General features: G+C 34.5%; 1 protein-coding gene across 1 annotated transcript in view; it reads right to left on the bottom strand.

The window, feature by feature from the left end:
* The window catches only part of LOC117176675 (WW domain-binding protein 11), a 94807-nt gene that overhangs the window by 27048 nt on the left and 48480 nt on the right, over nt 1–19279 (bottom strand). Inside the window, exons 3-5 of the mRNA XM_033366928.1 lie at nt 9134–9231; nt 6379–6550; nt 6015–6286 (exon numbers count right to left, since the gene is read on the bottom strand). Coding sequence (XP_033222819.1) covers nt 6015–6286; nt 6379–6550; nt 9134–9231 — 542 coding nt within the window. The remainder of the gene's footprint in view (nt 1–6014; nt 6287–6378; nt 6551–9133; nt 9232–19279) is intronic.

The raw sequence follows: 19279 nt of genomic DNA on the forward strand, positions 1-19279 counted from the left end.
GATCTGTGAATATAATTGCGAGTCTATTGTTTACCATATTTACACTGCCTTTTAAATGATTGATTTCAGTGGACGGGAGCTCAAAGAAACGCTTGAGCCTTTTTTAAAAAGCTGTTGTACCAAAACGAAAGGATATTTGTTACAATTTAGCCGTTCGGAATCTTCGTTTTAGTCGGCCGTAGCCATGCTTTTTATTCTAAGCAAAGAGCAAGAGCTATGGCACACGCCTAACAAAACGATTCCCAATGGCTCCATGGTAGTGTCCAATAGTTAATAAGATACCATTTAGAAACGAAATCTCTTGAAAATAGTTTGTATTACTAACATTACTTATCGTATAAGAAAAATAATAACGGTCTCCTTCTATTCAAATTTTGACGCAGAGTTTGGCCACTTACTTCAAGATCTTCACAATTCCAGAATTGATCAGCCCCCCCCCCCCACCCCCTCCAAAGTTTGTACAAAAATCCTCATAACATCATACAATTTTTTGATCAATTCAAAAAAAAACTACTACACTGTATATATCCAACAAATTTTTGAACCAAGTAAATGAAACCCCAATAATCACCCTTTTATATATCACTGGCCTACAGTTCACAGACGATAACGCGAAAATAACACAAATCTCGTTTCAGGGACGAAACCGAAGTGTGTTAGCTGTTTTATTTCATCCCAAGGAACAACATTCGTTTTCTAAGAAAATAATATTAAAGTGAAGTTAAATCTTCGAAAGCTTTAATAAATTAGAATTAAATTTGTATTGCGTTTTTGAAAATCGAATACACATAGGATAGTGAGCTTGTTTAATATCGGAGGCCGAAACAAAATTGAGTGCTCGACACTAAACAGAAAATAAAGTAATTTTGTGTTTCGTGCCGTATCAGAGACATTTCTTGATAAAAATATATTTTTTTAAAGTATCTTCACAAAATTATTTAAAGCGAATCTAATTTTTTTGTTAAGAAATTAAATCATAGACAAATTTCATACTATTTAACCAGAATCATGACAAAATGATGTGAAAAAAGTTGGTACGAATGTGTACCCTACTACCTGTAATAAAAATATAATATTGCACTTTTGTTTTTCGTAGTTTTGTTTCTAATAATAATGTCTGATTCTCCGATAAATGTATACAAAGTTTAAAGGACCCAGGCAGGTAAGCATATAAAAGTTAACACTGGAGATCTGCACCCATGTGACATAAAATTAATCTAAAGGTTAAACTTTCAATTTCATTTCTAGAGGACTTATTGAAGGGAAAAGAAAAATTTAAAATGTAACCTATTTTAAAATAGCCAAACTCATTGTGACGATAGAAATATATATTATACTCATTAGAAGACTACTTACACAAAAATCCGAATATTTAAAAATAAAATAAATAAATGTGAGGAAAATCTTTTCAAACTTAAAAATTTTGTTTCTTGCCTTGAGAAAACTAAATTTTGCTCAGGGCATTCATGTAGACCAATCAAAAGCAAAGTTCGAATCTTCTTTGCGGAAGTAGCCTATTTTGTAAGGTTTCGAAATAAATATGGATTTTTTTGGTCGATCATTATTAAAGGGTACCCCAATACTCTCTTTTTTACATAAGAATAACATGAGGTTGGACAAAATCCCTTTATTTACATATATAGCTTATGTTTGGGGCAAAATTTCTCAAGTATACCATCCGAAAAAAATTTTGCCCCCGATCTTTTTGAAAGTCCACTGCATTGCAGTCATTGTAGAACTCTTTTAATTGCCCAAAGGGCAGATTTCTAGTCAAATGATTATCGTAATAAAGGGACTCGAATTTTCTGGATTCAAACACGCATATCGAAACTTAATTAACCATTAATTCTACTAAAGTTATTGAATTTACCTTTTCGATGGGGGTTTTGAAAACTTTTTTCCTTTAGCTTTAGGGAAAAAATAATAACTTTTCCATACAAAAATTATTTCAACTTCATTTCTTAATTTTAAACATATTTTTGCTTTTTTCTTCGAAAGAGGTCGCAAATTTTATTCCAAAAATGTTTGAAAAAGAAATGAAATGAAATTACAAAAATTTTATTTCAGAATTTAGGAAGCTTTTTAGTGAGTCCTCTCTCCTCTCACATCAATAATTGAGTTAAATAATGTGTGTATTGCAATGCACGTATATTTCTCTTTCTCCGCTGCCTTATAGTTCTTTTTTGGGAAAACATAACCAAAGATGATAAATGTTTTCTTAAGGTCAAAGTTAATTCAGCAGAGAACGCAAGAGTGGTATTTCTGTGTTCCAGACACAGTCTTTGCAGATGCAGATCTACTTGAAAGTTCTTTATCAGTGGTGGCATGAACAGTGATGGCGAAAAAGTTTACAAGTAGGGAATAGTGTGGGAGAGGTAGAGTGGGAGGAAATGAGGGTGGGGTAGTTAAGGGAGGGGAGAAGTTGAAAATTCGAAATACTATATTAAGTAAGCTACAAAACCATTTCTTGTAATTAATTGTTTAAAAATCTAAAGTCTTAAAAATGAAGTCTCGACATAAAAGTGGATTATTATTGTTTTTATTGAAATAGTGCATAACAAATTAATGAATGTTGAATGTATCCGGAATTTCAAACGCAGACGCTTGCAAGACGACAGCTACGCGCAAGGAATGTCCTCTACCTCCACCAACTTTTATTTTATGGAAACATCATTATCTTTGCCGTACATCTGAAAGAAAAACGTTTCCAACACCCCCATAGAAAAGTTAAATTAAATAATTTAAGAGAAGTTATGGTTAATTAAGTATCGGCGTGCGTGGTAAAATCACGAAAATTCAAGCCCCTGTATTGCAACAAACAGTTCGACTAGAGGTCTCCCCAAAAAGAGGTTCATTAGACAATTCAGTGGACTTTCAGAAATATCCGGAACAACAATTTTTTGGAGTACACTTAAGAAATTTTGGCCCAAATGTTTCGACTGGATAAGGCCTAACTTTCAGTAAAATACGTGCAAATTACAGGAACGTTTTAAAAACACTTCACCGAATGTGATACATGTTATTTTCCATATTTTAACACGCCCCCTCATTCTCTTCCAACATGCCACCCTAACTACCCGCTAAGTGTCATATATTTTGGGGTATATTGTTCGTAAGTTTTATTTTTTAGAACCTTTGCTGCAGACAATTTTTAAACGACAAGTTAAAGAAAATTAATGTAAATGAAAGGTTATTTTTCACATTTTATCGCGAATTACTACTCTGAAAGAACATTGGGGGGGGGGCATTCGGTGAACACTGGACTATCAAAGGAGTTGTTCTTTACCGGAGAATCGTGGGACGAGTGCCTCTAGAGAAAAAGGTTACTGTTTGCATGTTTGGCAGAGGGGAGAGTTAAGGCATAGGGGATAGGTACATGGAAAATGCATACTATTAGGGGACACACCAAAAACTTCTATTTCACTACCGGCGCAAATTATGTACACGCCTGTTGCTTGTGCTGTTGCTAAAGTATATGAATATTTTAAATATAAACCTGAACATTTCTCCTCTTAATACCACGAAAGGTAATAAAATCCTGTATCTGATAAGCACAACTTTAAAGCAAAATGACAATTTTATGACAAGATATAGCAATAAAACGTTAAATTTCTATATTTTTGAAAAATTCAAGAACGCTTAAAGCATCAAAATAATTCAGCCAAATATTTTTCAGCAACTAGTGCTTATTAGACGCAGAATTTTTTTACCTTTCGTACTATTAAAGAAACAAAATTTCATTTTCATATTCAAAATATTAAGGCTCTTCAACAATGACTCCAAAATTAGGCCGCGATGGTATATAAAAGATCAATATGGTCAATTCAACTTTGAGATAATAGTTTAAATAGTTTTTATTGTTTAAATGCTTACACATTCCAGTTTAAGCATGTTCGATTTGTTCAAGCAATTTATTTTAAACAAATAGCACAAATCCACACCTTTGATTAATATAAACTTATTAAATTGAATAAAAAATTAACAGTTTCAATTCAATTTTGTGTCTATTACTTAAAAAAATGTGTATTGTTAAAATGTAACTTTGGACTGAAGTGAGAAAGAAAATGGTAGTTTTATGCCAATTCTTCAACAAACTCTATTCAATCCTTATATGTCTTGTATTTATATCGACGTTAATAATAATTATTAATTTTAATAATTAATATTGAATAATACAATAATTAGTTCATGTTAATCAGAGAGGGTACAAATGTATTATTCTTGACTTAAAACAATGGTTTGAACAAATAGAAAATGTTCAAAATAATACGTGTAAGTTGTAATAAAACAAGTCATACCTATTCTATGGAATTTGATAAAAAAAGCATGCAAAATATTACATTTTTCTGTCTTATTATAGTCAGAAGTTAAATTAGAACAATACAAAATTGATTAACCGAATAAAAACAAATTGAATCGATCATATTGATCTCGTACGATAAAATGTAAAAATATACTTCTGAATAAGAAAAATTGTTTAAACAATTAATATTTCATAGACAAATACATTTTTTTAGTTTTTTCATTGAAAATTATCTGTAAAAAAGAGCTCCTAAAGAGAAGTAACTACGGCTAATATACGTATCGCCAGTGATAATCAAGTAATAGAGTTTACCGACATAGTAGGTAATTTGCAGTAAATCCATCTTCAATGGGCCACCAGCAGCGAAGCGCACAAATAGCAGAGGAGTGAGGACTAACCGAGCGAACAGTGGGGAAAGCTATTAAATAGCGGTTCCCTCCGAGATTATCCGAAAATAATGCTCTTTGCGTTAAGATGCTTTTGCAATTTGATTAAGGTTAGCTAGAAAATGACGCATAGTTCATTCGAATCTTACTCTAAATAAGAGATTAGCCTCTGAATTATTAATTTTGTATTAGGCATGTCAATTTAAACAAGACAACAAGTCTAATTTATGTCATTTGTATGAAATTCGGCTTAAGTAAATATATGCTTTAAATTCCTTCAGAATTGAGGCATACATTTTATTTCTTTTTGAGAATCAAATGGTAACATTTGTTCTTTTTAATTCTTGAATGCAGTAAACGCTACTAAGAATAAAAATAATTAGAATCCTCTGTTCCAAAAGGGAATAAATCTTCTCTACCGTAATTTGAGTTTTCTTGGGCAAACAATTAATTCAAATAGAGTAAATGGCAAACTATAAAATTGAATATATCTCGTTAGGAGATTTTTCATGTTCTTTTTTGTACTGATTTCTTCTTAAAGTTTGAGTTTAAAACCCAGGATAGCTATACTGAGTGCTCTTTGCAAATCAAATATATTTTCCCACCTATGTTTGCAAAATATGAGTACAATCTCGGTAGGTATACGATATCGATTAAATCAACTAAGCAAAACTTCTACCTGGGTCCATGAGCATCCAGAAACATTTCATTGGTACTTTTCATCACAAACTTCCTGTTTTTCTAAACAATTTTTCGGCACACATCCCCATCTTGGCGTACATTAGTCTTTTCTTGTTCTAACTCTGGGTACACTGCTACTGACTTTAACTAAATACACGTGCTTCGTTAAACGTCCTTCACATATTCTCTCGACAATGATAAAACCATCTCAATAAATTTCTTTCACTCTTTATCAATCAGCGTGTTTTCTACACTACATTCTTTGAGAACCTACTCACTACTAATTGTGTCCAGTAGGTACAAGCAAAGAATTATATACTGTAATTTTTTGTTTATTTATTACATTTTACTTCTAGTAATGGCTCTCGTACTGCCTGCAATCTTTCTACCCTCGTTGATTCGCCTGGATATGTCTTCTTTGAGCTCTGTGTCGCAGAAAATAAACTTAGCACTCAGTTTTGAAAAAAAAACCCGAAATTTTGACTATTTTAACGCCAAAACGATTTCTAAGCGTGATAAAAACTATAGAACTCTCCAAAGAATATCAGAACTCTAATTAAACATTTTTGATTTGAAGATCGTGATTTTAGTTTACACAAGCGCACGCCTGCCCGTGCAAATAGGTCTCGAGTTTTAAATTTTACCCTGTCAAGAAATTCTTCATCCTCACTGTCAAGATCCGCAGGTGGATAGGGTGGAACACCGGGTGGTTCTTTATTAGGGGCTAAACTAGGAATAATGGGAGTTACGGCGTAAGCACTGGTTTTTTTTAAAATACTAGGAGGTATTGGAATATTCATTAATGGATGATGATGATTATGATGATGATGGGTAACTAAGTGAGGATGAGGCGAATATAGATTTGCAGCAGATGGTTCAGGCATATCCGGTAACGGAATTTGTGACGTCAAAGAACCTGGAAATATTTAAAAAAATCTGTCAGAAAAATTATACGTGAAATTATTTTTAATTTCTTATATTCTTAGAAAAGTAAATAAATATATTTACTAGCGTATATGCGAGCTATATCGCTGACTGCAGACGGTAATGGAATTTCGTCAACTTGTACTTGCTGAGCGTGTCTTACTGCTTCAAAGTATGATAATAAATCTGTTCTACGACGTTCATATTGAATTAGTTGTTCTTTGAGTTCTGTCCATTTCTCTTGATCGTCTTTAGCCTAACGAAAATGAAATCAAAATAATTGTGTGTTTTAATATTTTAACAAACCTGTAAAATAGAGAAAATGTTTATATCTTTTTAGAAAAGGAGAGGTGTCTACAGGTTGACCAAAAATTTTAAGCTCGTATAGTTAATCCTTGTCGTATTATCATGAGAAGCTTGAAGCGCAGGAAGAGAAGCTTGAAGCGCGGGAAGAGAAGCTTGAAAAGATGCGAAAAATCTCGTTTTGATCATCTTGAGGACAAAAAGTATAAAAATTTAAACACAGCACATAGTCAGCATATAAACCAAATACAAATATAAAGCATATGAATCAAATATAAATATAGAGAATATAAATCATACATAAAAATAAAGCATATAAATCAAAACAAATTCGCGCAGAAGCAACTAATTACTAAAGCTTTCACACAATGCAAAAAATCCGCGCTGTTTGGAAAGCAGTTAATAGTTTTAGACCTCGTAAAGCGCGGGTAGAATGTATAGAGTTTATTCATTAGCAAGTCTTCGCAAATTCCCTATACGGCCCGCCCGAACCTCTTCATCAATTGAAAGTCCAACGACCCCATTCGTGTCTGCGCATTGAAATTAGTCAGTCAACAATTTCGGATAGCATCTGCTACTAGGATTCCCCATGCCTTGATCTGGGGCTACATATCTAGCATATTATATTCTCAAGACATCCCCGCCATGGATGGTGAAGGTTTTAACTAATCCAGAACATAGACTGCCAAGAGTTTGTCTTAATTTCTTTGTATCAGCAGGTCTAGAAAATCTTTGGCCTTTACTTGTTGCAGCCAAACTGACGAACAAGAGACAATACTGAAAACTTTGCATAAGTATCTTAAGGCAGCTTACATTAATAGACTAACTCGTACTAAGTCTCTCCATGTCTTTCATTTTCTCCCTTCACACGAAGAGCTTATTTTATCGTATCTATGTACACGCGTTCCGTTTTCTTCTACAAAGGTTGTAACTCAATTAGGGCTTGTTGGTCATCCAATTGGGTGATTTTATTATGAACTCCAAGACTTAGTTGTGCCACTGTACTTTCTAGATCGTATTTTTCCCTATGGCTGAAATTAGTGCATGCGCCATCTACTTTCCTGATTTGCACAGATTAGAGATCCCCTGCTATTCCTTTGTAATATTAAAAAAAAAAGCTAAGAAAATACAATTCAATACTTTAAATTAAAGTTAACCGATGTTGCGACGTTTGCAACAACGAGATCCTTTAGATGTTTCGTTATAATCTGACATAACTGATTTCAAAATTTGTAGCGCCCATTTCTTACCATACTCCAGAATTAAATCGGGAACCCTTTTGTTATTCACATTATTAACGTAATCCAAAACAAGTAATTAATTCATTACTTCGCGAAGTTTATGGTGAACTACCATATACTACTCCACAATGAATTAAGTCTTCCTACCGCGGTCTGAAATTATCGAGCACTTGTAATGCCGAGAAAAATGTTAATCTACAAGCTTTAGGATTGTATAAAAATTATATTATTACTATATCTATTGATTTTTATTAAAATTTAACAAATAGTGATTTAATTTTTTTCAAAAATATATGAAGGCTATAAAATGATTAAGGGAGTATTCATAAAATACGTGATACATTTATCAAGAATTTTAAGAAAGCCCTCCCCGTGCGCGTGTTGATTTTTCCATTGCAATCAACATAGAGAATGCCACTTTAAAAGACACTCCTCCCCTTTTAACGCATCACGTACTTTGTAAATGGCCCCTAAAACGTATAATTCTTTGGAAGAAAATTCTAAAGAAAAAATAGTTTATATTTATAATCGAAATAATTATCATTTTCATGATAAGCAACGTTTTTTCTTTGGGCACCATCTCGTCTATCGCTTCCATAAATTAATGAGCCAATTGGGGATAGACATTTGAGCCGGTACAACGTAACTCAACATTTTCAGGTTTATAAGAACTTTCTTGTAAGATGAATCTTTTTCAGAGTTAATTTCGAGATTAATGAATTATTTAGATTTCTGACCCAGAAAAAGTCTCGGCCCAGCATTATGAGTTGTGTTGACAAAAATGAGTAGAGGTGCCGAAAGAATATTATATATTTTGAGACATCAGAAATAGTATTGCGGTGTGAAAAAACGAAAGCAAAACCAAAAAGCTAAAACACGCCCAAGCCACCAGAAACGATAAAAACCTGATAATAGAATATTCCAGTTAGGTCCTATCTCTCGCGTTGAGTCACATACAATAAACTTATTAGAAAGAGAAAGCAAAATAGAACGGATTAAGACCTCCTAGTAGAGGGACATGACAGTTTGAAACGCAGTGCCTCTGTCAATAAGCCTGTAGGTTTACCTGACATTACTTTAGTATATACTTTGAACACGTTGAAAAGAACAGCGAGAAGCATCGAAAACGAACTTAATTTCGGCGACCAAATACAGTGTGTGCATACAAGGGTCTCTATATAATCGACAGATTCGAAAGATACTAAAATACCAAATTCCCTTGATATCATGATAAGGAAAAAGTGCATGTGGTCTTCTTGATCTTACTTCATAGTACAATTTTTGAAGATACTTACATACATTTTCAAAACGCGATCTAAGGTTTCCTTTAATTTCTTCCGTTTATCTTTCAAAACTTTCTCATTAAGTGGAGGAGGCTGCATAACATTATATTCTGAAACAATATAATTATGAAACATAAATGTGAAAAGTCGTGTTTTAAGGTACTTTTTGAAGAAGAAATACCATCTTGAAAATATGAAACTCCGAAAACGAGCGATTATACATAGATTACAATGACGGGTTTACTTATTTTTTATTTGAAGGTATTATAAGAAATAGAATATCATTCAAAAGTAATTTCTACTCACTACATACAAATAGCTGTCTATACGAACGAATAGACACAAGACAATTGAATATATTCTGATTGTACATCGATCAACTAAAAGCGTCTAATTTATTGAAGCCACTTGGCCTTTCATACTTTCAGGGCTCTCATTTAAAATATAAAAGGGAATAAAATTCTGAAGTTCTTACAGAATTTCTGTGTTGTGCCGTTCTATCGTTTTTTAATTGAAAAAATATCATAAGAAAGGTTGAGCTGCTGAGGTACAATATTTGACATTTTTGATATCTTTTTAGGTGATTTATAATTGAAACTTTGAATATCTTACGAGCGATATCCAAAAAGGCGCTTTGTGTTGCTGTTACGCGTGCGTAGAGCGGGACAGTAGAATAATACATGTTAGCGATCTAATCGAACGAAGCTGACGTTTAATGTACTTTTTTGAGGGTTACATTGTTTCTGATTCAACCTGAAAGTCGCGATGTTATTTATGTGTGACGCGCCATAAGGAAGGGGAAATTAGGGTTAGGAAAATAATTTTTTTAGTAGAAGCGATTGAGGACACAGTCGAAGTCAGGTACTCAGAGATTGGGGGATAATATCCGGAATCCATCCGGATCTGGTGGGATAGATAAGATAGATAAGATCAGGCCGACAAGTAATAGCGCGCTATTTTTGCTGTTAGAATTTTTACGTTTACACTTCTGAATTGGTGTCACGGCATCCGAGGCAGGCCATTGAAAATTTCGTGTGAATGACGCAATAATTTTGGTTAGTCAATAATATCATCAGAGCTAAGATGACCTGTCTCAAACACCCGACGCTCAATTGATAATTCGAGATCTCACACAACAGGACAAACGACCAGGCAGCAAACGGTGCTGCGCCTCTGTGATTGGCTTCTGGAGGTCAACTCTCCACAAATCGCTCCTCAGAATGTCACAGCCCTCCCAGATTAAAATATTATGCTCAATAAAGCAAGAATATCGAAGAATTTAAAGGAGAAATTGAGACATCTCGTGAGAAGGAATGCTCAACAACCCTAGAAAGCATAAAAATGCTTCATCAATGGCCAGTGAACTATTCTTTGGAAACCGCTGGAACTCACTGGAAAAGGCTCCCAGAGACTAGCACATAATATCGGGAACCCTGACGGCTAAGTAGAAGTGTATGTCGGTTAGGGTAGAAGAGAAGACTGAGACCCTCTCTAATTATTTTTATAACCAAAAATTAAACGGTATCGTGAATTAAATTTGTCGTTTTCGAAAAAGAAGAAACAGGTTATAGTGAATCCCTATTCCAAACGCATTTGCAGTTTGATATCTTCTAGAAAGCAATACGAAATCGAGGATTTTGTACACGATATGCTTCCTTACGAGTTTTTAAATGTTCAACGAAAGGGCAGAATGCGAATTTTCCAGGAAACTATAAAAACGGATACCACGAAGGACAATCGAACGAACGCGCAATCATACGATTCGAAACACTAAAATTAACAGGTCATTCGACGTCCAAGAAACTAAACGCGAAAAAAACACGACCGCTCTCCACATGTGAAGAACAAGCCAGGTGAAATTCGGGATTTTAATTCTGAGAAGTTTGGACACATTTGTGTATCTCCTGCGATAGCTAAAAATCGGAAGTAAGCAAAGTTGACACTTTAAAGTTTGAGAACGTGGTACGTAAATACCTCAAGGAACTATTAGTTGGTGGAACTAAAGTTATCGACCCTGTTTTTCTGAGAGCCCAATGAAAGCTTGTGAAGTTCCAGATATTCGATTGTGGGTTGATTCAGATGATTAACACAAGGCAAATTAGGCTAGCAGACCAACAAAAGTGATAAAAAGTTAGCATTTTGAATATTTATAGAGCGATATCTGCAGAGTGGTGTTTTTTTGTTGTACATTCGCAGTACATGCGATAGAGAATACGAGCAGATATCACATCGATCGGTGGGCCCTAGAGAAAACGATTTGCGGCGAACGAACGAAAGCTACAAATTGAGTGGCACGTGCCACCGATCTAATCGAACAGAAAAGTCGAACTTGCGTACTTTTACGTGTGTTATATTGTTTTTGATTCAACTGTATTGATTGTTAGAATTTTAACGTTTACACCTTGAAATACGCCTAACGTGAATATGCTTCAAAATTGTATACATGTGAGCCGCTTTTGAGACAGTGTGCGTGCATGGAAACTAGCCTGCTCGACAAAAACAATCTCTTACCAATTGATGAATTAAGTTAATAAAATAAAATGAATGGTACTTTCAGTAATATGTACCCAACTGTGATCGTGCCCAGATGGTGTTTATACAACTGTATACATGCATAATTGTGCGAGAAGCCTTACATCGGAAAATCGAAAAAAATGCAATCCTCAAAGAGGTCGTGCACATAATACGTCACAGGTTTTTCTTTTGTTTATATCGTTGTATCTCTTTTGGCTTCAAGGCAATTTTGTTCTCGTCTCTATTTAAACAAAAGAAAAATGTGTGGCGTACTATGTGCACGACCCCAAAGTGGTTTATTGCAATGATTGTTTTATCAACCTAATGTTCTCGAAGATCATGTTCGAACATCCCCAGGAAAACACCCCAACTGAGACATACGCCATGTGAGATATTTACCGAAGAAAGACTTTTCGCACGATTGTGCACGTGTACAGTTATACAAATGCCATCTGGGCACGTGCACAGTTGGATACAAATGACTGAAAGTGCAATTCATTTTATTTTATTAATGGCAGAGAGAAACTGAGATGAAGTCCATTATTATGCAACGCCAATAGCGCACTTTGTCGAATCTACAGGCCATTTCGGAAACCAGTATTTAACTTTCCACCACCTTACGTATACATGAATTCTCACGCACACATGCGCAACTGGTTGAGCCACATGTTGATGGATGTCGATCCCGTCGAAAGGGAAAAGATGAGACGGGCCGGGTCCGACGTACTATGTGGCATGCAGAGAGAATATTGTCTTTTAGTGTATTTTGATTTTCTTTTCATGAAACATTGTAATCGCATTTCAAGTGGGACAAGGTAAATTAAATTTCACAGTGTTATTACAATTGCAGAAGTGTAATAGTTAATATTTTAACTAAAAAATACTTTTACTTTAAATAAAAACAATTAAGTTTTCCTACGAGAAGATTAATTTTCTACCAAAAAATACGGATTCCTAAAAAAATACATAAATTTGCAGCCAAATAGTTGAAGTTTCAACTAAAGCAGATACATTTTCTACCAAAACAGGATTAGTTAAATTTTCAGTAAGAAAAAATTAATGATCGATCAAAAAGATTAATTTTCGAGGAAAAATGTCAACAGGCCAGTTTAATTCGCAAGTAAAACGGATTATTTTTCCACCAAAATGTAAAAAAAAATTACATTTTTGCCAAAAAAGACGAATTATCAACACAGTACATAATTTTCAATTAAAACAAAATAAAATCCTACCTATACTTGTAAAGGTCAATTTTCAATAGAATAGTTAACTTTTCGACCAAAGAAATTAATTTTAAACCAAAATGATGAATCACCAAATTAAAAAAAAAAAATAATTTTTAACAAAGTATTTCATCTTTCGATTAATTATTTGAATTTTCTACCGAATTTCCTCACTAATGGTTTCGGTGATTCTCAGACTTTAAAATATCTTACCCAAGAAATGCTTTTGACCATGTACCCCCTGCAGCTTCAAAGCACAAGAAGAATGTTTATTAGGTCTGCGCAAATTATAGCTTGTTTAGAAGTGCAAAAGGACAGTTTTGAAACCAATATTCAGAGATACCTTGAGAAAATGTTTATTCAATAAATTCGCCGGAGTTTTTGTAGAGAAAATACAATTTAATTGTAATTTAACCTTAAAATAAATTTTATTAAGGTCTACCATAGCCAATTATAATTAAAAGTGATATTGTTTTAAGGGTGTTGGTTCAATCCGATTTGTGAACGAAAGAAGGAAAACTTGTCGAATAGCCGGGGTTTTGCGAGATCCTCGGATCAATAAAATGTTGAAAAATCAAAAAATTTGTTGAGGAAATTATTATTTTTCTGACAAATATGAATTTTGCGCTAGATAGAATTCAGCGGGTAGCAGACGGCAGCATTTGAAAGATTAGAATCGTTTGCTTATTTATTTTTTTACTCTCAATTCTGACATAATAGAAGAATTCTAGAGATTCACGGCTCTTCCAAAGGGCCAGGTCTTGAAGATGGTGTCCCCAAATTTTGCGAAATACGTCGGGAAATAGAGCAAAAAGCAGAGAGAACTGACATGCCCTGTCTGTGTTTTTGTAACTGTATTTGTGATCAACCACCAGGCTAGCTGTTACCTTCACTCTATACGCGGAATCGGGGCGCCCTTCGTTATCGACCGTGGGTCAAGACTACAATTCTCAAGGGGGAAAACCGCTTCTGGGACATTGACTTTTTGATGAGACTATCATCAATCGATATTACTTCAAAAATAATAAGACACGTGTCCTGGATTTTTTGGTTCCTTGTAAGAACTATGAGCGTTTGTAAATCACATTAGCCAAGGGTGCAGAAACTCTACCGGTTCGCGCGCATGAACTCCCATCAAGATCCGTTGGTCCAGTAGACCAGAGTCTGACTGTTGACCACGCTGCCGTGGGTTCGAATCTTTTTCTTAGCTTTAGTTTTCGTATTGTAAAAATGTCATGTAAAAATTTTTAATGCTTCCCCGGCGAATAAATTATTTGTTTGAAAAATACTGCTGGGAAATAAATACCATGCAGACACATTTCGAATAATTTATTTGTATAATCGATATTTTTTTACATTTTTGCGGGTGATTATCGTCATGGATTATCACGTAGCTGGGTGATGCACTGTTCACTGCAGCGACGGCAGAAATGAGAATCAGCCAAAGATTAGGCAGTTTTTAATTGGGAAATAAAAACAAAAAATGTGAATACAATTAGAACAAAAAATTTTACATACTGATAAATTTGTAATTTATATTTAATATTATAATTCTGAAAAATTGTGTAATATCGAAATTTCAAGTCGGGGGACTTGATAAACTTCCGATTTATAAATAAATTTGCAGAGGGCTTACTTTCAAAATTTTGCGAATTCTAAATTTGTAATTTTGAAAATTATTCCTCGATAACTTGATAAATTTACAAGTTATAATCCAGTTATAATTTTAAACTGGGTAAATTTACAAATTTACATACGATCATAAATTGTTTTTCATCAAATTTATGCGTTTGCAGATGTTATTTTTGCAAAAAGAGCCCATTTCAATATTATGTAGGAAATTGTATTCACATTTTTTGTTTTTATTTCCCAATTGAAAACTGCTTAATCTTTGGCTGATTCCCATTTCTTCCGTCGCTGCAGTGAACAGTGCATCACCCAGCTACGTGATAATCCATGACGATTATCACCCGCAAAAATGTAAAAAAATTACGATTATACAAATAAATTATTCGAAAAGTGTCTGCATGGTATTTGTTTCCCAGCAGTATTTCTCTAAAAAATAATTTACTCGCCGGGAAAGCATTAGAAATTACTACTTTTCATGTTTACAATACGAAAGAAAAATTGAGAAAAGATTCGAACCCACGGCAGCGTGGTCAACAGTCAGTCTCTGGTCCACTGGACCAGCTGATCTTGATAGGAGTTCATACGCGCGAACCGGTAGCGTTTCTGCACCCTTAACTAACGTCATTTACAAACGCTCATAGTTTTTACAAGGGAACAAAAAATCCGGGACACGTGTCTTATTATTTTTGAAGTAATATCGATTGATGATAGTCTTATCAAAAAGGCAATGTCCCAGAAGAAGTTTTTCCCGTTTGAGAACTGTAGTCTTGACCCACGGTCGATAACGAAGGGCGCCCCGATTCCGCGTATATAGTGAAAGTAACAGCTAGCCTGATGGCTGATTACAGATACAGTTACAAAAACACAGACATGGCATGTCAGTTCTCTCTGCTTTTTGCTCTATTTCGAACGTATTTCGCAAAATTTGGGGACACTATCTTCAAGACCTGGCCCTTTGGAAGAGCCGTGAATCTCTAGAATTCGTCTATTATGTAAGAATTGTGAGTAAAAAAATAAATCAGCATAACATTCTAATCTTTCAAATTCTGCCGTCTGCTACCCGCTGCTTTCTATCTTTCGCAAAATTCATATTTGTCGGAAAATAATCATGTCCTCAACAAATTTTTTGATTTTTCAACATTTTATTGATCCGAGGATCTCGCAAAACCCCGGATATTCGACAAGTTTTCCTTCTTTCGTTCACAAATTCTTCGGAAAAAATATATATGGAATCAGTGCCGTACCTATTAAAAAAAGTATTCAAAGTCGGATAGAACCAACACCCTTAAAGGGAACTGTATTGTTTATGATAAAAATTACGTAGTAGTGGGAATTGTTGATGCTGAGTTTTTCTGATATGGGCGTGAAATTTGAGATGAATGGAATGTGGAAGTGTGTCGAAGGGTGTGGATGTGAGAGACCGCGACGATAGAGGCAGGGAAGGATAGAAGACGGTAGCGCTTGAATTGGATTCATGGCAAGCGGAGCGAGTATCTCCGCGGAAGAAACAGATTTAGAGCAGGTAGTGTTTAGTACGCCGAAAAAGGAGATCAAAGAAAGGAAGGCAAGGGGGAAGTATAAGAAAACTATAGAAAAGGATAGATTAAGAGCAAAAAGCGTGGGATCGATTGAAGCTTTTATCAAAAGGAAGAGAGGAGAGAGGGGAAGCAGTGAAGAAAAGGAAAATATCGGTGTGAGCTTGAAATATAAAAGAATGTTTAGATCGCTTCCGGAAAATCAGGATTTGGTAAAGAAGGATGATAATGATGATAGAATTAATGGGGATTTATGAAGAAAAGCAAGAGAAAAGGGGAGAAGAATTAAAGAAGAAAATTAGGCGGGAAATGAATGAACTTAAGAAATAAAAAAAATGGGAAGAAGTCAGGGAACAGTTACAAAAGAGGATGCAGTCATTGGAACAAAAACTAGAGAAGCAGGAAGATAATAATAAAAAGGTAGATGAGATGCAAGATAGGATAAAGAAACTAGAAGGCTCGAACGGGGATTTTGGTGGGGGCGTGAGTGGGAATACGGAGAAGGAAAGGCTGAGAAAAATACAACAAAGAATAAAAAGGAAAGAGAGGGAAGAAAGAAAAGGAAACATAGTGATGAAGGGTATAAGATTAGAGGGGAAGAAGCTAAAGGAAGCAGTGGAAGAAGTACTAAAAAGGATTGATATGAAGGTAGAGATAGAGGAAGTGAAAAGTGTAGGAAGGGAAGAGCGAATAGGGGAGACAATGGTACTGGTGAGACTAAAGAAATGGGAACATAAGAGGTTAGTGGTCATAAAGAAGAGGATATTATATGGAAGCTCAGAGGGAATAGAGGATGATTTGACATATGATGAACGGAAGATGCAGTGTAGTTAAGGAAAATAGCGGAAAAGGACAGAAACAAGGCAAGAAGAATAAGGGTTAAGTACGGGAGAATGAAGATAGACGGAGTATGGTGGGATTGGGATGAAGAAAGGGAACAGATAGTAAGAAATGAGATGCAGGGAGACTAAGAAAGGAAGGAACGAGAAATAGGAAAATAAGAAATAGTAAGAAGGAAAAAAAAGACGAGAAACGAAAATAGGGAGAGTAGGGAGGAATGGAGATTGGAGTAATGAATGAAAGTGTAACAGGGAAAGATAAGAAAGAGAGGAAGGAACAAAAAGAAGGATTAATATTAGAAGAGGTAAAGATGGGAGAAGTGGAAGGTAGTGGGGGTTTATGTGAACGGTGATATGCAGAAGAAAGCAGAGGAGATAAAAGAAATTATTGAAGAAAATAAAGAAGAGATTAGGCTGATAATAGGTGGGGATTTCAATGCAAGAACAGGAGACAGAGGAGGAAGGGAATGGGGAGAAGAGAGAGGAAGAAAATCCAAGTATAAGGTACTTAATGGGGAAGGAAAAAACTTGTTGAAAAGCTTGGAGGAGTTGGGGTGGTATATCTTAAACGGATGGACAAAAAAGCAATAGCAATATGAATAAAAGGGGAGCAAATGTTAAAAGTGTAGGAAAAGGGGATTGGTCAAGGAAAGGAAAAGAACTGTTTAGAGAAAAGGTCAGAAATATCAAAATGTGAGGGAAATGTGGACGAGATAGTAAAAAATAAGAGAAATAAAAAGAGGATTACTCTACAAACAAAAATGAAGTTAGTAAAGGGGGGAATAGAAGTGGATCGGATGAGAACTGTATAGAGAAAAAAATGGAGGTCAGAATGTATTAAGAAAGCGAAGAAAAGAAAAAAGTAATGTAAAAGAATATAGGAAAAAAAAGAAAGAGTATACTGAGTTGTGTGAGCAAAAAAAAAGAGGAAGAGAATAAAAGGTTTGAGGAAGAGGCAGAGAAGGCTAGGACGGAAGAAGAAGTATGGAAGGTAATAAATAGAGAAAGAAAAAGAAGAAAAAGAGTAAACCAAGATATTGAAATGGTAGAATGGAAGAAATATTTTTAAGATTGCGAGGAGTAGAGAGAAAAATTGGAAAGGGAGACAAATATGGTAGAGAAAGAGAAGCGGAAGAGGACATAACAAAATCAAGTATATGGTAAAAAAATATGCATTTAGATAACAATATAACTGGTTACTTGAAAATTTGTTTTTTCTTAGTTAAACATGTATATTTTTGCGTTGAAAATTCGTATTTTTGGCTTGAAAATTGTACAATTTGGGAGAAACTTCAACTGATTGGTCATTTTTAGTTTTTCAATTAAACTATTTGGTTTAAAATGTACATAATTGGTGGTAAAACTCGTCTATTTTGGTATAAAACTAATATTTTTTGTTAAAAAATTCAACTTCGTGAATAACGGCGGTCAAAACTTTTGAACCGTAACTTATGCAACGTAATTTATGCACAGCCCCTTCCTTGCCAAACATAAAGCAAAACAAACATTTCTTAAATAAAATTTATCTGATTTAAAAAAGTGCATTTTTGCTCATTTAAAAAAATTATAACTTAAACACATGTTCTATTTTATTAGCATGTTTGACTTCATTGCGGCACCGTCCGATAATTTTTTATTAAAAAAATCAATAGATATTTTAATTTTCAATAAAGCGTAACAACTTTTCAACAATAGCAGTTTTCGATGTTCTTAAATCTTAATAGTTTGTCCAGGTGCCGTCTTTCCAATTAAAACTTTCAACATGGGTATTCGTAATTTGCAATTTAAACCGATTAAAAGTTGGCCGTCTGAACTTAAAATCCTGTAAAAGAAGAAATATCATCTTCGCAGATCTTAATATCAAGAAAAATTATAAAAATTTGATACGTGTTTGAGAAAAAAAGATTTATTAGGAAACAAAAGTTCCTAATATTTCTATTTATAAAGTTCAGAATCCGGAGAGAGCGACAGAGGCCTAAAATTAGGAAAAAAAAATGATTTATATTGTGTCAGTAAACACTGAAAAACCTGTAAGACATACAAATTTGGCAGAGACAATATCGGTAGTTCGGAAAGAAAATAACAACATAATCTGCAAACTGTCAAAATTGCGTGAGCGGTTTTACCTCATTTGTACACAAGTCGCAAGTTTCTCTTCTGCAATTGTAATAACATTGTGAAATTTAATTTACCTTGTCCCACTTGAAATGCGATTATTATGTTTTATGAAAATAAAATCAAAACACACTAAAAGCCAATATTCTCTCTGCAGACCACATGGGTTGGACCCGGCCCTTCTCATCTGTTTCCTTTCGACAAGATGGGCATCGATCGACATGTGGCTCAACGAGTTGCGCATGTGTGGTGAGAATCCATATATACGTAAGGGGCCACCCATTTACCACGAGGGTGACCGGG

Source organism: Belonocnema kinseyi, chromosome 7, assembly GCF_010883055.1.
Source record: "Belonocnema kinseyi isolate 2016_QV_RU_SX_M_011 chromosome 7, B_treatae_v1, whole genome shotgun sequence".
Taxonomy (NCBI): domain Eukaryota; kingdom Metazoa; phylum Arthropoda; class Insecta; order Hymenoptera; family Cynipidae; genus Belonocnema; species Belonocnema kinseyi.